Genomic DNA, 23,968 nt, shown 5'->3' with positions numbered 1-23,968 from the left:
AAACAGCCAGGCCTATCAAAAGCCACAGGCTCCTTTAAACTCTATCTTCATTCTCCTCTCTCGGTTTCTCTTGCGCTCCCTCTCTTTCGCTCCCTGGCCGGGCGAGTGATTGACGGCCTGAGGGTTTTAATGGGCACCAGAGAGCGGGAGAGCCAAGGTCTGAGTTGTCATGGCAACAAGCCGATTGGGCCCTCTGCCGCTCTACCTGAGTGCAGCAGAGTCGCACTGTATGTATGGATGTGTGTGTGTTTGTGTGAGAGCTACCAATGACTCCTGTTCCCACTGATGGGCCGGTGGTCATTCTTCTTTGTGCGTTAATCAAAGCATATCCACTCTTCATTTCACTCGTTCATGTGCCTTGCTAATAGAGCCAGAGCCATTGTGCTGGTAAAACCTACACCAGCCACTGTGTAAACAAAATCTCACCGGCCCGATCTGTCACATGGCCCCTCCTTCTTCTTAACCAAACACACTCGCCAATCCCTCCACTGCATGCAAACACGCCGCCTGACCGTACCTCACCTGTTATCTGCCCAGCGCCAGCCTCAGGCCCCTCTTCTTCCCTCGTTTATGAGAAAGTGCGTCCTTGTATATAGATTACATGTAAATCTGCGGGTTTCTGTGGTAGATTTGTCACGTTTGTGACAATGTCTTAAAGGGATAATTTATCTGAGAATGAAAACTCTTGTCAGTTATTCATCTCCATTTAGTTCCAAACCTGTTAGTTCCTGTTAGTCAAATGGATGAATTTGAATTTAAGCTCATGTCATTATTTTTCATAACTTAAAGCATGTAGTAGCTGTCAATACTGAAGCTATATTAAAGGAGTAGTTCATGCAAAAATGAAAATTACCCCATCATTTACTCACCCTCAAGCAATCCTCAGTGTATATGACTTTTTTTCTGTCAGACGAACACAGTCGGAGTAGTTTTAAATGTTATCCTGCTCTACCATGCTTTGTAATAGTGTTGGATAGTGGCTTTTATTTTATTTTATGAAGCTTTCTAAAGCACATAAATCTGTTGTCAAACTAACACATAACGCCACCAGGGTGTTTTTGAAACAGAAATAATTGTCATTTTTAAATTTTAAACTGCAATAACTCATTTCCAGTGGCAGCCGAATGCACACTATGCGACTGACATATACAGGGCTGCCAATCTCACGCATTCTTACGCTCTTACGCCACACATCCATTTTCTCACGCAGAACAATTATCCCTGTGAATTTTTTTTTCATTATAATAAAGACGGTTTTAAAGACTTTTATGTTATACAAAGATGTTATCCTCTGTGCAACCAAACCAAAGCTTGTGAAAGCAATGTAAGCAAATACAATTTTACGCATGTGCGCAGAAAACACACCCTCGCGCCTCTCGCATCGCTCCTGCTTGTCGCTGAAGCGCTGCTCGCGTTCCCGCTCCCGGTATGAATCCCTATTGTAAACATACATGCCGACGAGGCATACATGGGACGAGGGAACCATAACTGCTAAAATACTAACTCGCTTCTGGATTTTTGAATTCAAAATTGACAGCATAGTTCCTCAACTCTGTTGGCATTGACACTAATGTAATATTTTAATGCTTGTATTTCTTGGTGTGAATGCCCCCCTCCATATTTTTATTTTTACCTCGTGTTCATTTTGAGATATTTGAGAACCAATAAAGGAACCCCAAGTCACTGAACGCATTTACAAAAAAAATGGAAACAGTTGGTCTGGATGCTGGGATGAGGCCCCAAACAAATGTTGCTCATATTTGTCTGTGAACCTACAGGTGGAGCTGTCTGTCCTGTTGGCGTTTCTGAGATTTATGCGATCTGGAATATATGCGCATTTGCTACTACATATGTGTGAGCGCTAAAGACACAGAGACTCATGTTCCTGTGTATGTTGGTGCATGGAACGGTGCCCTTTGCCCTCTCAGGGTCAGCAGTGAGTGTCTGGGCTATTAAGGTCAGCGGCACTGAGGCGGTTTACCCTCCTCCTCTCAGATGAGAGCCAGGGATCTGATTACAGGTTGGAGGAGGGGGCGCTGGGTCATGTGTAATCCCTGTCTACCCCTTCTTTACCATCATGGGAAAGACATGGCTGAGTTTGGCTTTGTCTGGGGTGTTGAGAGGGACTCACATGCTTGATGAGAGATTCTACCTTCTACATTTTAGGGAATTGTTATTGTTATAGGTGGAAATGAGTGTTTTTGTGTTCATTATTTGTGTGTGTTTTTTTTCTGTTTCAGAGTGCGGCAGCAGCTCCCAGTCCTGTGATGGGCAACATGCCACCCAACGATGGCATGCCAGGTGGACCCATGCCTCCCGGTTTCTTTCAAGTAAGAGCTACTCTCTCCTCCCCCATCTTCCTATTCAACCTCTTGCTTTAACCCTGTGCGCTAAGCTTTTACCATTTTTCTGTCCCTCATCCCACCCCTCCTTTCTCTAACCCCCTTTAGTTCTTCTAATCCCCATCCAGATGTTTCTTTCCTGCTATCTCTCCCTTTCCGTATTTCCATTCATTTCCATTTTATGTGTCTAAATTTGTAGTTCAGTACAGTAGCAACTCACACTGACACAAACAGAGAGTTGTGGCCCCTGATCTGAGATCAGTATGAATGCCTCGACAGTTTAATCCCCAAGGCCAAAATGGGTAAAAACACGCAAGTTTGGTTGTAGCGCTTTGGCAACACATATCTAACAACATATCTCTGTATTTAAATGCAGGGCTGGGAATTGGGGGAATGCTTAGGGGCATGGTTCCCAAAGTCAAGGTGCCTGTGGGAGTTCCTACGCCTTGGTGATATTTATTGCACTATTTATAGTAGAACAAACGCTAGTTACCTTTTTAAATAAACACGCACTACCTTAAAACATGGTAAAAATTGTAAACCAAGCATTTTTTTTCATCATGTGTCCAACTTGTGTCCACTTAAAGAATATGTTATACCAGGGATGTAGAAACTGTCCTGGAGAGCCAGTGTCCAGCTTAGTTTAGCTCCAACTTCCTTCAACACACCTCCCTGTATGTTATCTAGTATACATAGAAAGAGCTTGATCAGCTGGTTCAGGTGTGTTTAATTGGGGTTGGAACAAAATAATGCAGGACACCGGCCCTCCAGGACCGAGTTTGGACATCCGTTTTATACTAGTCAATGAAAAAATCTGATCAGACGGAGTATATGATAGAGAGTGTATAGCAAGAAAAATCAGATCAGCCGATCTGAATTAGTGGATTTATAGAATTTAAGATTAGATGAAGCATCAGGCAGTGCATGCTGTGGAGTATATACAATAAGATTCTTTAGATAAAATCTAATACAGTGACTTTAAAATCAAACAACATACAAAGCATCTGGTAGAGTAGATGGAAGTTCAGATAAGAGGATCCAGCAAGTCGATAGATGATTGAATGTATATATGCTTTTCAATCGCATCTAATTTTCATGTATTGACATATTGGATCTTCTTATCTGCTGCTCGGTCTGATCTTTTATCTACTCTACCAGATGCTTTGCATGTTGTTCGATTTTACTCCACAGCATGCTATATCTGCAATGCCTGATGCTTTATCAGAGCTAACATCCTGCAGACGTCAGATCCAACACTTTTCTAACACCTTGTTTAGCTGGTTCAGGTGGTTAACAGGGTTAGAGATACCTGATAAGGTGTATAAATATCTCATCAGATAGAATAATAGATAGCACGTCTTATAGAATGTCTACAACATTAATGCCTTGTTTCACAGACAGGGCTTAAGGCTGCTTTATACTTCTGCATTAAGCACAAGCGTATGGTCGGGTGCAGCCTTTGCATGGTCGCATAGTCCTCGCCGTGGGTGATGACTATGCTGACGCGTACCTCTTGAAAAATGTAAACACATCGCAATGACAAGTAGCGCAAGCTCTGTGATTGGTCAGATTGGTAGCTGTGACGAGTATGGGCGGTGCTGAGAGCCGCGAGCCCGACGGAGCGAGTGTTTACAAGTGTCGAGCCCCATGAAAGGTACTCTAGATGGAAACTTTTGTTTTGTGTTTACGTCATGATTGACGATACTAATCTCACGATTTAGTCACGATTTTTTAACAAAATTATTTGAGACAAATTTAGGGGGAACATTTTTTTTTTTTTTACAAAATATAATATTTTCTACAACAACTAAATTGTAATTTTAAAACACAATCCAAATAAAAAAGTGAATAATACAAACTAAAGAAGACTCTTTGATATAAACAAACTAAAACTTTGACTGTGCAGCTACATTACAAATTTAAAACAAATTCCAAATCAAAAATGAACAATACAAATTAATGAAGAACTTAAACTTTGATTGTGCTGGGATCTTAAATTTTTTTTAAAAGAAATATCAGAATATCTATGTTTTCTGGCTTTGTTCCCTGCTGAAAAAAACTCTTTCACTTTGGACTGAGATGGCTGGTGTGGAGAGAAAAGCCTATCCTAAACCAGAAAGCAGTGTGTACAGAGGTGGTCAATAAGCCCTTAGCTCCACTGGCATAAAAAACTGATTATGATATATGATACTGTATAATAAGACAATTATTAAAATATGCATGAGCTAAATTGAAAAAGAGAGGGTAAAAAAGGAACAATCTAATACCTGGTTCTGTAACAGCACACCTTTCTCTTTCAGTCTGAAAAACATCTTCACACTTTCAAATGAAAACACTAATGCACCGTGTGATCTCTGTACCTTAGCACTCGTCAGAGCAAGCGGAGCTGCCGATCCTCTGGTTAGCGTGCTTTGGCCTATTATTAGCTTTTTGCGTATAGATGTCTTTTATAGTAGTTTTTCACTGTGCTGCTTCATTCGTTATTCTGTCAGTGTAAGTAAATGTCTTTTTGCAGTATTTCCACACAGATTGTGTTTGTCTGGCGCAAATCACTGCTGCCGCCCCACATCTTGCTTGCCGCTGATGTGCAAGTAAAGCGAGTTTGCGCCTGTAAACAGCGCCCCCTCTGTTCAAAACATGTAACGCGATTCATTCAACATTCATACTGGTTAGAAACGTCACATATTTTAATCGATTTTCAACCGACTCACTGTGAATCGTTGCACGTCCGCCGGTTCCCGCCTCTAAAATAAGCGAGTTATAGCTACGTGTCCATTAAGGTAGGGTTTAGGAAAAAAAAAAAAACACCTGTGAAGAAACTCGACACAGAGGAACATAAAACCCTGCTGCCTGCTAATATTTCGGAAGTGTTATTGAAGAGCAACACAAACAGCGCGCAGAAGAATAAATGCACAGCTACAAGGTAGGCGTCATGGGTCACGATCACTTGACGCAGAAGTGTAAACCACTAAAACTGAAACAGCACAGACTTGCATTTTAGTCCGAGATTAGACTTATCCCTTATTTTGCCACTTTCAGCATTTCTCCTATTTAAAAATGGACATTCCCGACTGTCGCATCCCATCTGAAAAAGCCTATAGGATAACTTGCTTTTTCAAAATGAAAGTCATGCGTTGCAAAAATACTCCGCAATCCACTAAATACAGTTTTGCGATTCACTTTTGATAGATAAAAGTTGATAGAAAATAAGATAGAGCAGCAAACAGAGAATCAAGTGCTTGTCAATGATTTAGAACATTGATTTAGAACTTAAATACATCTAACGAAACATCTAGCAGAACATCCTAATTAGTGTCCAGTGTAAAAAATGTCAAATAGAAGATTAGATAGAGTGGCAGATATAGCATCCCATACTATTAATTATAATGCTGTGTATTCAATAGTATTAGATCAGCTATTAGTAGATATTAGCAGATGGCTCAGATAAATTATCTGATCAAGTGTATTAGTGTTTTAGAACAAACACCCATGAAAGAGATTGAGAATTTTTGTGATTTGTAAAATTTTGCACAATGGCTGCTATAAAGGACCATAGTGCATGCAAAGCTTCCATTTCTGTGTCCATGTAATTATTTATAGGTCATTAGGACTGGTCTGTCATCTACTTTATGGTAATTTAGCATTATGGTCATGTGATAGGGACTTGATGAATAAGGGAAAGATACACAATGACCCAAAGACATAATCAGGGAACGAATGTTGACATCCACACCTTTGTTCTTAGCTAATACTGACACAGAGCACCAGCATTTCCAAATAGAAGGCATAACTGTAGCAAATGTTATTTGTTTTACCTCTAAAATACATTTGTGTAAACAGGACCCGAACATCTAGTAGAACATCAGGGCATTCCATAGAATAAATAGGACAGATTGAAGATTGCATAGAGTGCCAGATATAGCATCGTGTAGAATGCATAGAAGGTCATAAGTTTAGATAGAACAGTTGTGTCCAAACTTGATCCTGGAGGGCCGGTGTCCTGCTGAGTTTAGCTCCAACTTGCTTCAACACACCTGCCAGGACGTTTTCTGTATATCTAGTAAGAGCTTGATTAGCTGGTCCGGGTGTGTTTGATTAGGGTTAGAGCTAAACTCTCCAGGACACTGGCTCTCCAGGACTGAGTTTGGACACCCTTGACATAGAACATCCTTCATGCTAATAGAACATAAAGTATAATACCAAATAAAAGTGCAAGAAGGAAAATAAATTTAAATGTTGCAGATTGTCAGGTAGAACAGCTGAAAGAGCATCCCATAGAGCAGCAGATGCTGAGACGAGCATCAGGTAGAGCGCCACATGGGTTGACAGATAGAACACTGACATGGATTTTGAGTTGAGGAGGAGAGTGTTAATGTTGTATGAGCCGTGTTCAGAGCAGGGAGCGATCTGACTGTTGCGTGAGTGACATTGCATTCTATAAATAGTGCCTGTGTGCATAAGAGCGAGAGAGAAAGAGAGAGAAACTAAGAAAGGGAGGAAGAGGGAGGACTTTGTGCTCCACTGCAGTAATTCCCTCTTGGTAGCAGCCCAGGGCATGGCAGAAGAGAGGCATGGAGAGAGTGAAGACAGAAAATGAAAGAGGAAGGAAGAGAGAGATGGCAATGAGGCAACAATTGCAAGAAAACAGGCTCTTCAAGGCCCACGTGCGTTCCATGTATGCTTCCCGATTGCACGCGCCCAGTTGCTGTGGTCTGGTGACACCAATTATATCTTGGCATATATCCTAGTGGCCAGTATATCACTCTTTCACACCTCTCAAGAGCTAACTACTGCTCCCTCCCACTCTCGTCAGCTGCGGCTGCTGGACACAGTTGTGTTAATAATTGGAGCTGCTCTTTTAGTAGCTGTTTTTAATAGGATTGCTATTGAAACGAGTTGTGATTTGTGCTGATTCTGCAGAGAGATTTAAAACTTTATTGTATCCAAGAGCACCTCCTATCCATGTATTTCACTTTATTGATGATCTTTCTGTTTCTTTGAAAATAAAATCTGTGATTAAGTAACAGAATCTGAATAGGAGTTATTGGATAAGAACTTGACTAACTTGCAGAAATACAGCGGTTGACATGGTTTTGCCAGAAAGTATGTGTTTCTGGTTCAACATCTTTAGTTATTCCTGAAACAGCACTTCTCTTCAAAAACTTTTTCTGTCTTGAACATATACTGTACCTTCCATACTTGCCAACACTCCCGTTTTATTGGGAGTCTCCCGTATTTTAGACCCTTCTCTGGCCACTCCCCCGTTTTGTTATTTCTCTCGGAAAACCCCCGTAATTTCACCCCAAAGCCCTGGGGTACTCAGGTTTTTGATACAGTAAGTAACACTGCCGACTTTGGTATAGCATCCGATCGTGGCGGCCGCCCGAAACCCAGGGCATAGTACAGTTATGTACCCGGTTCTCGGCTGTTATTCAGACACCCCCCCAAACCCCCCCACCCCCCCTCCAGGTCTCCTGGATTTTCAGAAACAAATGTTGGCATATATGATACCTATCCCTAAACCTAACACTAACCATAAATAACCCCTAAAACAGGGGTTAAGAATTTGAGTAGAAGCCCCTTGCTCTTGTTTTAAGCCTAAACTTGACATTATTGTAAATATATCCCTCAGATGGTTTAAAATGTTTCTCCAGGAACATGTTCCACTTGGTAAAATCATGTTTCACCCAATATCATATCCAACAAAAGCAGGAGTAAGTACTGGTACTCTAGTGAACAGTACTCTGTTACAGTTGAACTAACAAAAGCATTTTGGTAGTGGAGCTATGCAGCCAAAGCATGCATGCCTGAGCCTCTGTTTGTCTCCAGCACAGCTCCAGATGCAGCGGTGATAATTAGCACATGCGACCGCAGTAGCTGCCATGTGATCAGCGCAGTCCTGCGAGACAGGGACGAAGGTGAAGAGGGCTAAACGCTTCCGTACACCCTCTCTCCAGACTCTCCTAATCTGTACCTCGCAGGCCCAGACTCCCAGCAACCTCCTGCAGAGAGACGAACAGAGTTTAGGGAGAGAAACACAAAGCATGCTTGTTGGCTTCTGGCCCGGATCTTGAAATTGCGTATGATTTCTTCTTTTTTTATTCCCCCATTGCATGGGTCGGCCTCTTTAATAATCTTCACGTTGAAACTCCACTGCACCAGCTCCTCTTGGGAGGACCGACTAGCAAGAGGGAGGCAGGGAGGGAACCAAGTCAAGAAGTGGAAAAAAAAAGAGAAATAGTTTTAAGTTTAGCTGGAAACATCTAAAATGGATAGGTTTGTTTTGAGGGAAGAAGGTGGGAGAATTTCATCAGCCCGTCTTCCACAAAAAATCCTCCTGAAAACCCACAGAACTCTGAGAAAAGTGAAAGACTGGCAGACTCTGGAGGGGGAGAGTTCCATCAAGGTTAAAAGGACTGAAGGATCTTGTTCTGACTTGTTGCAAGGTGCAGGAGTCTTGGGACATTGAAATAGGTCCAGCACTGTACAGTGTTGTAGTTCTGTTGGCGCAGAAATGCCCCCTTACTCGAGCGTATCTAAATCTATTGTATATTTTGAGAGACTTATTTACTTCTAGGCTGTGGCTCTACGGATTTTCAAATTAATTGTTTGCATAATTTGGGGGTGAGTTTAAAGTCAAAGTACCTCTCTGATGTGAGCAGCCTTGCAAGATTTCTTTTTATCAGAAAGCCCTAGTTGTCAAAAATGTCATCTAGACTTTGAATGGTATCAGGTTGCATTTATCGTCTCGCTTTGTGACAGATTCTGTGACAGCTATACTTATCAGAATAATTACTTCCAAGACTACTGAAGAACATCCTTCTGAAATGGCACACCCTCAAAAACACCAATTGCTTAATCTCTTGCCATTTGCCAAAGAAGTGGTCATAATTTTTTGGTAATGTACACAGAGGCAACAATGAAATATGCATCGTGTTGCTGCTCCAAGCTTTGTTTTGCTTGGTACTTTGTGTCCCGCCAGTCACTCTGCAAGTAGCGACACACTGCCCCCTTTTGGTTGGGAAGTAGCATTGCTTTCCTGAAGCTCTTTGGACTGTGTGGTTGTTGCTGTCCTCTATGCCACTGTCCCGCTAGGAATACTATGTGCCGTTCCTTACTCTGCGGGAGGGGCTACTCTTGTAGTTTGGTGCCAAGCCGTTATCTCCTTAGCTGGGTAGAAAATGATTTTATTAATTGCTTCATTTAACAAACCCCCCTCCTCACCCAAGACACACACACACACACATTCCAGCCCAAGTTATTCCTCAGTCACTCTCTACAGGGATGTGGTGCAGGAACAGGCATCTCGGTAAAGGCCATATGTCTCTCCTACTTACTCATAACGGACTCCCATTGAAAGGCATGGAGGAGGCCTTGTGGTGGAGCTCTGTTATGGGGTTCAGCAGCTGCCTTGCCCTGTAGGAGATGCCCTTTGTTGGGTAATAAAGGGTGGATTTATTTCCAACATAGACCCCTGAAATCACCCTAACCTAATCTTAGCCAATAAGACTTTTTTAGTCAACCTACTTTGGTCAACAAATGTACTGCTTGTGTAAAGGTTTTAAAATGCAATATCTCTAACTTGTGTTTTCTTTTCTTCTTAGGGCCCACCCGGGTCACAACCATCACCACATGCACAGCCCCCTCCACACAACCCCAACAACCCCATGATGGGGCCACACGGCCAGGTAAGAAACTTGTCCACCTGTTTTCTTGCTATTTTTAATCTGTGGTGTACACACGTCTTAAGAGTAGGTCAAATTTTCAAGAGCTCCTACAACTTTCCCTTGACCTCTTCTATCATCACCCCTATGTTTTATTTTATTTATTTTTTCATTTGATTAATTCCCAAGACCTATATATCAATAGAAAAGCTGCTTCTTGGTCTTGTTTTTGTACCATTTCCTTGCTTGCTAAATATAGTAGTGTGCAAAACTAGTCTTTCAAATTTAACAAATCAGAAATGACCAGTAGACTAATCTGACTCAACTGTAAACCCCTATATGTATACAATTATCCCAAATGCTTTGCACCATGTCAAGGTGTGCAGTTCATTGCGTTCTCAAAGAGTTGAACCAGTTACCTCTGCATTGCTTATTTGGGGGTTTCCATGCTAATTAAAGTATGTCATAAATTTTATTCAATATAATTTGAATACAAGAACAAATAAACAAATAATGTAATCAGACTCGCATCAACAATTGTTGGATTTCTGGTTGACCATTGTGACCGATCTCTAGATAGAGCACAAAGCAATACATTACCTCATTCTCGGTTCTCTCTGAAAACACAAACACGCACACACATATTCCTCACTGACAGTGACGATGTTGCCAGATAAATAATGCAGGCCTCGGCCCAGCCCGTGAGGAGTGGAAGTTCATCTAGCCGGGACTCTGCAGACCTGGTCCCTCCCTACACCCTGCACTCAGTCCTTCATAGTCCATCAATATCCTATTAATAATGCAACACACACACACACACAAACATGCTCTTGCGTTTACACATGCAGGGATAAACACAGGCACTCGAACACAAATACGCAAACACAAACACAGCCTTGCACAAACACAAACTTGCTGCAACTTGGAGCGAACAGAGCTGGAAACGAAGACTTTGAACAAGGAGCTCAATCCTAAAGTAGACTTACTACTACTAGATGTAATCAAACTTACTTGGATATATATATTTTTTTAAGCAGTGCTTCGTTTCTGTGCATTCCACTGGATGACTTCACCCACGGTGAAATCTTATTGGTTGAAAGTCCAACGCCACATATCTTTATATGAAACCTCAAATATGCTCTTATTGGCTGGGATTGTGTGGCGTCATGCAGTGGTTTTGCTTGGTGCTGATTAGACAAATTACTTGTTGCTGTAACTTGTCGCCTCCTGCCTGGCTAGCATTTTGTTTGTGTGCAAGTTGTCTTTTTTTGTTTTACTGCTCTACCGTCTAACCTCGATCTTTCTATGTTTTTGGTCTAACGTTTTGTTTAAAATAACAGATGTTTCCTTTATTAAACAAGCAGCCTCACCTTGTCAGAGTAGAGAGAACCTATGTTTATAAAATGATCTCTTCAGACTCGAATTGACGGAGTTTATCTGATGTCATAGCGCCCCCTGGTGTTAACCATTGCACTGTGCATCTCAAAATCCAAATATTTCCTTTAGTTTCAGTAATGTATCCATACAATGTTCTGTTAACAGTTATCAGTCACTTCTGTAGTGAAAATCATCAGAGGGATTGAACACATTATTTCTATTTATTAAAGCAATGATTTATGTATTTTCTTCTAAAGATTATTCTTGTCATACAAAGTAGTGGGAAATTAGATTACACCCTTACTGTTGATTCACAGTTTATACACTCTTTCTCCATAGCCTTTCATGTCTCCACGGTACCCAGGTGGACCCCGCCCATCACTCCGCATGCCAAATCAGGTACTAGCTCCTCCCACAAACCCCAATCTGAAATCCTGATTTCTCTGCGTGGCATTTGTAACCTGCTCTCTTTCTTTTTTTCAGCCTCCTGTTGGAGTCCCGGGGTCACAGCCACTTCTGCCAAACAGTTTGGACCCCACCAGACCGCAAGGTACCGCACTGCACCATTGACTGGTACAACCAGCTGTGTTTGGGGAAATCTATAATTGAAGAGCTCTTATCGCTCAAGCATTATTAAAATGATTGTTCTTCCTTTACTCCATCAGGACATCCAAACATGGGCGGCCCAATGAGGATGAACCCACCCAGAGGAATGGGAGGCATGGGCCCACAGGTTAGCCGACATCCTGTTGATCAAACCGGTTGATTGGGAATGTTGAAAAGGACATAATCATTGAAAAGATAGAAATAAGTCTAATTAGATTTTTTAAAAAACCATGTAAACCCATGATTAAAGAAAAAATATATACATTATTAATTGTGTATTATTTAAGGTGTTATTCTTATTTTAGTTATTAACAATATTGTTATTACATAGATCATAAAAGTAAGAGAACTATACAGAATTATAGAGAATTAGTCATTTTATAGAATAAATATAGTAATTTATTGTATGTTTTTTAAATAAAATAAATAAATTTAAAGAAGTGAACTGGAAAGTAAGCAAATTACTAATAAATGTTATTTATTATTTGTTGTATATTAATATGCATATAAACAGAACAAATATCGCCATTAATAAAAATATAAATAAGTGCTCTGCATAATTGAGTACACCTCATTTTGAAAATGTGAATATAAGCAATGTATTTGTTGCATTTGAACAAAACAGATTTATTAAAGAGATATATTCATTAAAATAATATTTTAGTCATCAAACATCTTTTGAAATTGAAAGATAATACAATTAAATTCAAGCAAAATATAAAAAAAAATTACAACCTACAAAATTTCAACAAAATTTTTTGTTTGTTTATCTTGATTTTTCCTCTTTTTTTTAAAAATTTGTATTTAATATTTTTCTCTAACATATAAATTTCGGTGTACTAAGTTTTGGGTTTTATTGTCAGTTTTTTGTTAGAAAAGATTTGGTTCCAGTACTGATTAATCTACTGTACATGGACAAATATAATATTGTGTAGCTTCCTATTAAAAATATGAACATAAAAGATGGATTTGTGAGGGGTGTACTTATATATGCTGAGAACTGTATATAAATTTTTATTTTATTTTATATGGGTATGTGTGTGTACAGTGGGTGACACTTCAAAAGGACCATTACGGCCGTATGTGGGTGCAGCACTAAGGGACTAAGAACATTTTACATTTACATTTTACATTTAGTCATTTAGCAGACGCTTTTATCCAAAGCGACTTACAAATGAGGACAAGGAAGCAATTTACACAACTAAGAGCAACAATGAATAAGTACTAAAGGCAAGTTTCAGGTCTGTATGAACATGTTTGTAGGTGTAGTAAGGTGTTGTAACTATGCCATTAGGGGGCACAAAGGGACAAGATGCGAACTGAAAGAGATATACAGAAGCTGTAAATTCCCTGCTGCTTGTAAATGAAGAGGAAATAACAAAACAAAACATTATAATTCCTTCATTAATCATTAAAAACTTGTTAACGAGCGTCATTAATAAATTACTTATAAATGTAATTTATTATTTGTTATATATTAGTATGCATTTAAACAGAATAAATATCACAAATAATAAAAATATAATTTATATATATATATATATATATATATATATATATATATATATATATATATATATATATATGTGTGTGTGTATATATATATATACACACACACACAATTTCTATTCATATATATATATGAGTATATGCATGTGTAGTGGGTAACACTTCAAAAGGACCATTACAGCTGTGAGTGGCGCCGCCACAGCATAAAGTGACTCAGAACATGTTTTTAGGTGTAACAGCAGTTTGCGACTATGCTGCTGGGGCCACAAAGTGACGGGATGCGAACAGATGGAATTATACAGTAGTTGTAAATACCCTGCCATATACTTGTAAATGAAGATGAATTAAAAAAACAAAGCATTATAATTAATTCAATAATCATTAAAAACTTGTCATTTAAATCACTGTAAACTTGTTAGGCGCAATGAGGATTCACTTTGTAAAGTAAAATTAAAGAAATAAACTAAGTAAATATATATGTACATATACATATATATGTTTTTTTTTTCATGTGTGATATTTGTTTTGTATGTATATGTATATAATATATTTATCTATGTGGTTTAAAAATTTATAATATACGAATATATTATTTGTTATATTTATTTATTTATATTACTTGCTTATTTCATTTATAAATAAGCAAGTTGTGGAAATTGTTACAGAAAATACATAGAAATCCTAAAATTGTGTTGTAAAACTATTCATATTAGACCAGATTGTGAATTAGCATTTAAAGTTGAACAAAAGAAAATCATAACGTACATGCACTGGCAATGACATTTTTCATATCTCTACTTTTGTAGAACTATGGTGGTGGAATGAGGCCTCCTCCGAACTCTCTCGGCGGTCCAGGAATGCCTGGCATGAACATGTGAGTTTATGACAACTCTTTAAAACGCACTCATTCTTTCTATAACACTCCTATACGCACACTAACACTTCTTGTGTTTTCAGGGGTCCTGGCGGTCGAGGGCCTTGGCCGAACCCAAACCCAAACTCAGTGAGTGACCCTCCTAAACATTTCAATATTTCTGGAACTCTGAGAACCAGTTTCATAATGTCTCTTCTGTCCCACAGATAGCATACTCGTCTTCATCACCAGGAAACTATGTGGTGAGTGTCACGATCAAGATTATATCTGACCGTCTCGCTCTGTGCTTTGTGAGTAATCATTTTCATGCTCATCTCGCAGGGGCCTCCAGGAGGTGGCGGACCTCCAGGAACTCCCATCATGCCAAGCCCAGGAGGTCAGTTCCAGTTCATCTGATCCACTGGATTTTATCTGGAATTTTTATATCAGTTGTTCTTTTATTGAAAGTTCATAACAATAGAAATGACCTCAGTGACTGGAAATGAGCTGCAAATTGAAAGCTTTTGTTTTTGGGGAAATGTCCTGCAAATAGAATTAAAGGCCAGTTTGCCTTTCAGGGATAACGCTTAAAAATCTTTCTAAATTAAATAACAAAAGATGAAAGCTATAACAGAGATGGTCCAGCAGAACGATATGTGAAATCACTTCTGATCCGCAGTCGAAGAGCTTGAGGTTTTAAATTTACAATCCAGACCCTCCAGGATGTTTTTCTGATTTTTATAGACTAAAATGACCCCAGCTTTCCTCGAAAATATACACAGACTAAAAAATAAATATATATTTTTTTATTTATTTACTTGAATGTCCTATGAAGTGCTTTTAAATGTGCATTTTTATTTGATGTTTGATATTTTTATTTGATGTTTTATTTGATGTTTAATATCAATGAAAGAGGGGGTGGGACATAGTGTAGCTCCTCCCTTATTTTAAAAAACTGCATATAGCGTTTTGCTTTATCACTACTCTGTGAGGGTGGTTGAGCTCAAGCACATCAAATATGAAGCGTTTTGAAGGGGGCGGGGCATGTCAGATACTAGAGAGCATTTGATTGGTAAGAAGATTTGATGAGAAACTGAAGTATGAGATCAATTTTTAATGAAGTATGAGATGATGTTAAAAAAATCATTGATCCATTTAGGCGAAGGTGACAAACTACAAGCATTACATGTTTATATATCAGTTTTATATCTCCTAAACGCAAATTTTGTTACAGTTTTGATGCGCACGACATCCTAAAAACATACATATATATAAATATTTTTTTCTGTTTTTTTATTGCAAAATTGTCTGCAAATATATATACATATATATAAGATCTAAAACAAATCTAAAACGGCAGGGAATGAGCCAAAGGAAAGTTGTATATATCTTATTTTTATCCATTTGACATGTACCTTAGGGCATGCGTTAGGGCTTCCCCTATCGTAATACACGAAAACATGAATTGCTGTTAAACTGCCATTAAAATTCTCTCGTTAACTGCAGGTAGCTAAACAGAAACATTTATCGATTTTACGCACACCATAACACCAGCCTTACATGTAAAATACAAATAATGTCCTTTAGTTTGTTAATGTCCAGTGGCCGTCATGCGTCAACCTATCTCCATCATTGTAAGCTGCTTGCTTTTCTGTCTGTCCCATTGCTCCATTTGTTAGATATTTCCCACATTCTTTTGTAGTCTGAAGCATGTCAAACGCACAAAACACCAAATTCGCACCACAGGATGCCTTATCCAATCTTTGCATTGACTTCACATGTAAATCACTCGTGCTTCATCCGTGCCTGCTTATTGCACAGGCTGCAAAACAATTCCGCCCCCCTTCCATGTAATGTTTGGATTGTAAGGGCGCGGGTGAGACGTAATTTTTCAAGAGACACTCAAATACATCACATGCGCTGCTTAAAACAATAAATTGCAAACTGAAATAAATATAATGACTATATGGTTTGGAACTGTATGTTTAAGGGAGATTATAGAATTTTTTTGCGATTAATTTGCATTTAGTTAAGAGTTTTGCAGGATCGTGAAAATTAGCGACTTTTTGTTGATTTTGCGTTGGATTCAGTGATCATGGAATCACGAAATACAAGGGGGTCTGTTTATAGTTCTCATTCATTGTGTAAAGAAATGTCATTTCTGTTTTTCTGTTTATTTATTGGTGTGTTTTTTTTTTGTAGACTCAACGAATTCCAGTGAAAACATTTACACAATGATGAATCCGATTGGCCCTGGTGGCAACAGACCGAATGTAATTCGATTACTTTTTACAGTCCTCCTGGTAATATACTTTTTTTTTGGTATGGAACTAAAAGGCTGTGTGTTTCTGCAGTTCCCAATGGGTCCGGGGCCTGACGGGCCAATGGGGGGAATGGGAGCGATGGAGCCGCATCATATGAATGGGTCTTTAGGTGAGACATCGCCATTTAAATAGCCAATATTATTTACAGTAGTAAAGGTTTTGATGATTCTAATGTCTTACCTCTGTCTGTTTGATTACAGGCTCAGGTGACATGGATGGGTTGCCAAAGGTAAGAGCTTTAATCTCTGTATATATGTGAATGTGTGGTGAATGTGGGGCCAGTTGACATTTCTGTGTGGAGTTTGCATGTTTCCCCCCTGTGTTCATTTGGGTTTTCATTTGGGTGCTCCAGTTTCAAAGGTGAATTGAATAAACAAAATTGGACGTAGTATATGAATGTGTGGGTGTGTGAGAGAATGAGTGTGTATGGGTGTTTCCCAGTACTGGGTTGCAGCTGGAAGGGCATCCGCTGCATAATATATATGCTGCAATAGTTAACGGTTCATTCCGCTGTGGCGACCTCTGAAATAGAGACTAAGACGAAGAAAAATGAATGAATGGATTTATTATATTTTGGTTTTTAGTCATTTTTGCTTGTCATTTTAATTTGATTTATTTTTCAAATCATTCTAATTAGATTTTTATTTCATTTTGAATTCTTTTGATTAGTTTCCAAGTCAGCATTTCATATATTTGTTTTTCTTTTAAGACTTATTTGTAATTTATCACAGCTTTGTTTTATTTATATACTGTTTTAATAGATTTAAATAGATTTACTTAATACATGTAACAATTCGTTAACAGTGCTGTAATTATGACATATTGTTTTTCATTTTGTGTGTGAAACTAAGTATACCTATAATATTGGTTATTTGATAGTACATTACATTTACATAATCTATTTGATGTCATTTTATTTTCTAACACGTGAAAGTAGATATGTCTGACAGCCAAATCTCTTAGAGCTCTCCATTTTTATGATAACAGTTTCATATCGGAACTTAACTTGACTTAAATTTGACAACAGTACAAACATTTTCCTTTACACTAAACTGTCACTTTTACTCTTGTACTTTAACATGAGTTTAGTATTGTGTATCCCAAAGTCTTTTTGTCACTAATTGTCTTTCATTTACATTTCTAGAACTCTCCGAACAACATGGCAGGCATGAACAATCCCCCAGGGACTCCACGGGACGACGGGGAGATGGCAGGCAACTTTTTAAACCCATTCCAAAGTGAAAGTGTAAGTACACATCATCACACCGGCTCACTCTATAGCTGTCTTCCCCTGCTTTCCTAGAACCACTTGTATAATATAATGCCTACAGTTATTAAGCAGCAGTGAAGACCTGTTCACATCAAGAACAATAATTAAAACAGGAACTATAGTAGTGTCCCTACTATCACACAATAACACTCTGTCTTTGAGGTTTTATCTCGGAATACCCCTCAAATCATTTACTGTCAAATATATGTCCAATTTGAAAAGAAAAAAAATAAATCATGTGTGTACCTTTACATGCAAATGATCTCATGCTCCCCGCCCCTTTCCATAAGAGGGTGGGGCTTTCACTGATAGTCAAGAATGAGCTAGGATGGAGAATCTCATGCAGCCAAACTGTCTGAAACTGTCAGCTAATATTCAGCCTGATAAGTTTGAATTCCTGACTGTATTATGCATTATAAATGTGTTGATGAATTATGCAGATGGTGAGCATTTTGGGATAGAATAATAGCATTTGGGAACATTTCAAAAATATAATGTGCCATTTTTTTTATTCTCCAGTAGATATTCATGGTTTATTTCAGCCTTAGCCTTCACTATCATACAATAGTAGCAGTTCCTGATGTGTCTTGTTCAGATCATGATAATGTACAGTGGTCCGTTGTTATTCACGGTTCTAAAAATAGCACGCAATAAGCGAAATCCACAGAGTAGTCAGTTAAACCATCATAAAATACTGAGAAAAAATAAGTCCAGAGTTGTAGAATGAAACCAAAGATCAAAACCTGTTTTCAGTCCCAAACATTTGTTTGAGAAGAATAATTTAGTCTGTATTGGCGCTCTACAGACACGTAACTTCTACCTTCCTTTAGCATGTCTAGAAGTTCAACTTTTTGGGCGATGCTTAGCATCTTCCTCTGCCTTTGGGTGCTACTGCAGGTGCCTTTGAGGATGCAGAACATTTGTACGACATTGTGGGATTTGTTGGGGAGAAGACTTGCAAACATACAGTACAGCCCTTCAGAATCACACTGCTAGAGATCAAAGATTTATGTCAATTTAGCTAGTTGAACGCATTCTGTACTGTACAGGAGACAAGGCTTGGATTAGATTGATTGACAGTAGTCGACAGCCAATCAGGACACAGAGCATAATAGAAAATGCTGTAGAAAAAAAGCATTTCAAATTGCACAAAAAAAAAAATCTGTGAAACTGCGAAAGGGAAATCGCGTTATTGTGAGGGACCACTGTATACAAGTGTTTCTGTAGTGGTTATGTCTGCTATGTGTTAATGTCATCGATGAAAGTAGGTGTGAAAAATGTTTGTTGCCTATAACTTGACACAAACAGAAACTTGAAAATGCTAGTAAGGTGACTAGATATTATTTATGACTAAAACCAATGAAGAAGCTATGCTTTATGGTTGACTAAAAATTTTTTTAAATCTTGTCAAAAATATATTTAAAAAAACAAAAACTAACCAACATGAATTTTTGTTTGAACGTCAAGCCATTTTCGTTGACAAAATTACACTGTTATGTTGGAAAATAATTTTGATAGTTAATTTTTTCCATGTGATATTTATGTTACCACTACATAAAATAAACTTATCTATTTAATGTTTTGGGAATTTGACTCTCACTAACTTTGCTAATATTAGAATAATTGTTTTCAGTTTTTTATATTTGGTGGCTAAAACAATTACGATATTCAATTCAATTCGTCTTTATTTTTATAGCACTTTTACAATGTTGATTGAGCCAAAGAAGCTTAACAATGAAGATTATAGTAAATTGAAACATTGTCAGTTCAGTTTTCAGAGTTGAAGTTCAGTTTAAGGCCTCTTAACACTGAGATTTCAGCCACAATTCTGTCATCTGAGACAAATTTGGGAAATCCTAAATGATTCCTGAAATCCTAGGCTAAAATCTGTGATTTTTGATCGTTTGTTTGACATGATTACAGACAGCTGCTTAGTGCCCGTTGGGATTAAATTCTAGCAAGTTCTAGCTGTGTCAGAGGACAAACGTTTCATTTCAATACAACAATTCAAATAGCCACGGGGAAATGTTAAAACAGATTTTTTTCTTCCTGGTTTTATTATTCAGACACGTCACATGCAAAATTGTCGCTACATATTGTTTACGTTTGCTGTGAGGAGTCTTTTCAGAACGCGGGATAGTGAAAGTGTAACGGGTGGATGACGTCAAACTCTGGGGGCATTTTATTTTGTGTTTGGAGCGTCTTCTTTGTGGTTCAGTCTGACTTTATGACAGCTGAGATTTACAGTGTGACATGGGAGCCATGTTCATGCAGTCTGACATGCTACAATCGTTCATGATTCTTAAAAAAATCGCACAGTGTAAGCCGGCCTTTAGTTCGATTCAGTGTGGTTTAATTTTCACTGCTGAAAGTTGAAACACTGAAAAGCAAATCCATCGATGTGCAAGCCAGTGACGAAAAACAAAACTTCACCAATTGACGAAAGTGAATGAAAAAAAACCTTGAGAGAAAGCAGGCTCAGTTGGGCACAACCATTTCTCCTCTGGCCCAACTTCCTGTGCAGAGCTGCAGTCTAGGCGCCGGAGGCTGAAGAACATTTAACAAAATCATAATTTGTCAGTCTTTAGCAGATCTTTATTATCAGAGTTATTGTTCTTGGTGTGATTAGGTCTGTATTTAAAATATTTTTGCCATATAAAGTTTGTTTTGTCCAGAAATGATACAATTCTCAACTACAAAATTTTAATTGCATTTTATTCCCTCCACTTTCTCGTTGCAGTATTCACCCAACATGACGATGAGTGTGTGATTCTTCTCTTTTTTTATTTTATTTTGTTATTTTATTTTTATTTTTTTAACACCTCCCCCATCCTACTTCCTGTTCTCCTCGTCTCTGCTGCGTTCGGCATGTTGTTTTGTTTTGATTTTATTTTATTTTTTCGCTCAATCTTCAACTCCCTCCGACACTCTTGCCTGTTTTGCGATGACGCTCTTCAGCTGCTCGGCGAAACAGCGGAGCGAAGGACGTCCAGGACAAAACCCAAAGCAAACAGGCATCGGGTCACAGGAAGAGCCTTCTGATGGACTTAACCTGCCTGCTGGGCTTCGTGTCTGGATTGGGACAATAATGGCCCCCATTTGAACCACCGTGTGCGTGTTTGTACGTGTGTGTGTGTGCATGTTGGACTGTGCCAGGAAGACACTTCACAATGAGCTGCGCATCAGCATTGAGGCTGGTGGCTTTATTTCAGCCCTGTTTTTGTTTTCTTTCATTTATTTTTGTTGTCTTTTTATCAGCAACGAAACACTGAAACTTGCGGTTGTTTTGATTGCTGTGTACATTTTAAAATGGAAAACGAAGCTAAACTGGTGACGCTAGGGGGCAGGAACGGTCTCATTACAATATATTTGTATATTATTGATAATATTATTGTTATAATTTTCATAATTGCTATGATGATGATGATGATGATGTACGCATAATTTTATGGATTTTCCTGTAAAGGGCACATTTGTATCTCAACAACATCAGAATGACAGAATAAGCACACATTCAAATGCACAATGACACTTCTGTTTACATGATTTTAGGTATTTGTTTGTCTCTTTGTTTGAAGTCGTTTCGTCGGATGTCTTTGCATATATACCTCTTCCTATGTTCTTCATCGAACTGATGTCAGCGCTATTTCTCCAAGATGTACAGCCTCAATTTTGTGTGTCTATGTCAACAAAGTGGCTACAATCACTGGTTTAACGCACCCGTCGGCACTGTATTTAAAGATTAGAGTACATTTTGGCATCTGCAAGGCGACGTTTTCATATTCACTGCCATTGCAATTCACTCCATCAATCGAACTAAGCAAACCGGTCAATAAGGAATACATTTTACCAACCATTCTAGACAACTTTATCATTCGCGTTCATTGTAATTTTGCCACTACGTGTTTTTGCCACGTTGTTTTGCAAGTCTTTTTAGAAATATTACCCATGTGTTTGTAAAAGTAGTTGGAGGCAGGCTGCTCTTACAAGCACGAGTTTCTCCTTGTGCTCTTTAGTCCCATGTCTGTAAATATAACTTTTTTTTTGTTTGTTTTGTTTTTTGGGTCATGGACCTTATTGGTATTTTCAATACACTACTTGTCTGTGAAGCTCATGTGTGGTTTCATTTCTTTTTCTTTTCATCTTTGGTGCCAATCGCGGAGTTTACCGTCAACAATTGTAAAGTAATACGAGGATTTTGGTAATAGAAAAAAAGGGAAGTTTGCATGTAAAGATGTCTGGATTATATTTTACCACCAAATAAATAGTATATAATTTGTTTAATTTACGAATTTAAGAAATAATTTGTTTAATTTACTATTTTAGGACCATTTTCAATTCATAACATAAAATGAAGCACATTTTGCCAAACTTTGCATTCGTTTTGCATGTAGATTTGTGTTTTTATCGTATTAATTTAATTTACAAATTTTGAATCTTGTTTTAATTGTCGAAATTTTGACAAATTTAACCTTTTTTATTTTACATTATTGTGTCTGTATTTTAGAAGCGGAAAATATGATTCAGACAGATTTGCGGCCATCTTCATTTGCATTTGAATTTCCATTAAAACTTGTAACCTCATTAAATTTCATTTCATGCCAACACTTTTTTAATCAGCATTTCATCCCTGAACATATTAATCAATCATCACGGGACATTCAAAAATCACATGCATTATAATCAGCGTGACCCCTGAAGAAGGACTTGAAACTCTAGCAAAGCCAGTTTCAAATGCTTATGTTCCAAGACTATAAGTAGCCTATATTTTATCCATTCGAGCCTCCTGGTAAGTTCTAAAGGCATTTCCATGCTTGCTTTGGTTTGTCTGGTACGCAGCACTTAACCCTTTTTGACCGTTAACCCTTAAACTTTGGTTTACTGTAAATACTGTAAAATGCATTTTGATATCATTGACATGTTTTGATATGTCAGTCACAACCAATGAGTACAGCTGAGAGTAAGTTATAAAGAATTTGTGTTTTGTATTTTAAAGAGATGCTTTTGCTGTAAAAAATCTGCAGATCAATGGTCAGCCATATTGTCAGTTAACATGTTTATGCCTTTAATTTTTTCAAAAGCTTAAATTCCTTAAACATTTATTGGTGTGAAGAAAACTGAAGGCAATACTTTGAGTTTTAATGCAAGGCACTGCAGGTGTTTTTCATTCAACTGTTGCAGACAGCGTTTTGTCTTTTTATAAAGTTTTTCCTCTTTTAGTCTAGTAAAACATCCAAAATCGACTTCTAGTTTGTTTTGTTGGGCTTTATCAATTTGTGCACTACAAAAATGCTTTTCTTACTTACATTTTTTTTGGTTGGTTTCTAGTCCAAATATCTAAAAATTCTTAAATCTAGAAGCATTTTCTAGATGAGCAAAACATATAGTTTTGTTTTAAGAAATAATATGCCAAAACAAAGTGAGTTTTTCCTTAAAATGGCCCAAATAATCTGCCAATGGGGTAAGAATATTTTGTCAAAAGAAAAAACAAGATTATTTTGCTTTACCCCATTGAAAGATTTTGATTGTTTTAGGGAAAACTCACTTAATTTTGCTAGATTATTTCTTAAAACAAGACTATATGTTTTGCTTGTCTGGAAAACGCTTATTGATTTAAGAATTTTTAGATATTTGAACTAGAAGCCAAACAAAAAAATGTAGGTAAGAAAAGCATTTTTGCAGTGTGTAGATTTTAATAACAATACAAGTTTTAACAATACAGTTTTCTTAAAATTGTTCAAAAATCTCCATTTTAGCAGCTTTACATACACCAAAATACACCCTTTTATACCTGTTAACGATATTTAGAGCGATACACAAGTAGCCTAGCTATACTATTTATTATTCTACAAAATAATGAGACTTTTTCTTACTGCTTGCAGTATTTTCTGGTGAGTAGCCAAATAAAACATTTCTAAAATGCCCTCTGTAAAAACCTTACACTTATACAGGGGTTCCTGGAGATCTACTTTCCTGCAGAGTTCAGCTCCAACCCTGTTCAAAAACCACTAAACCAACAAAGT

The 23,968-nt window shown here is 37.9% G+C and overlaps 1 protein-coding gene and 1 long non-coding RNA gene across 2 annotated transcripts in view; one reads left to right on the top strand and one right to left on the bottom strand.

The window, feature by feature from the left end:
- Positions 1-22,054, top strand: part of ssbp4 (single stranded DNA binding protein 4) — a 91,838-nt gene extending 69,784 nt beyond the window's left edge. Inside the window, exons 5-18 of the mRNA NM_001202512.3 lie at positions 2,241-2,330; positions 9,947-10,030; positions 11,723-11,782; positions 11,867-11,933; positions 12,049-12,116; positions 14,305-14,372; positions 14,456-14,501; positions 14,579-14,614; positions 14,694-14,748; positions 16,554-16,624; positions 16,706-16,784; positions 16,876-16,904; positions 17,820-17,921; positions 20,686-22,054. Of these exons, the coding sequence (NP_001189441.1) occupies positions 2,241-2,330; positions 9,947-10,030; positions 11,723-11,782; positions 11,867-11,933; positions 12,049-12,116; positions 14,305-14,372; positions 14,456-14,501; positions 14,579-14,614; positions 14,694-14,748; positions 16,554-16,624; positions 16,706-16,784; positions 16,876-16,904; positions 17,820-17,921; positions 20,686-20,715 (885 nt within the window). The 3' untranslated portion in view covers positions 20,716-22,054. The remainder of the gene's footprint in view (positions 1-2,240; positions 2,331-9,946; positions 10,031-11,722; positions 11,783-11,866; positions 11,934-12,048; positions 12,117-14,304; positions 14,373-14,455; positions 14,502-14,578; positions 14,615-14,693; positions 14,749-16,553; positions 16,625-16,705; positions 16,785-16,875; positions 16,905-17,819; positions 17,922-20,685) is intronic.
- Positions 1-23,968, bottom strand: part of LOC141380320 (uncharacterized) — a 371,569-nt gene that overhangs the window by 215,361 nt on the left and 132,240 nt on the right. The gene's annotated exons all lie outside the window — the stretch shown is intronic.

Source organism: Danio rerio, chromosome 22, assembly GCF_052040795.2.
Source record: "Danio rerio strain M-AB ecotype USA chromosome 22, GRCz13ab, whole genome shotgun sequence".
Classification (NCBI taxonomy): domain Eukaryota; kingdom Metazoa; phylum Chordata; class Actinopteri; order Cypriniformes; family Danionidae; genus Danio; species Danio rerio.
The sequence above is the reverse complement of the archived record's forward strand: the minus strand, read 5'-3'. Positions and strand labels throughout refer to the sequence as shown.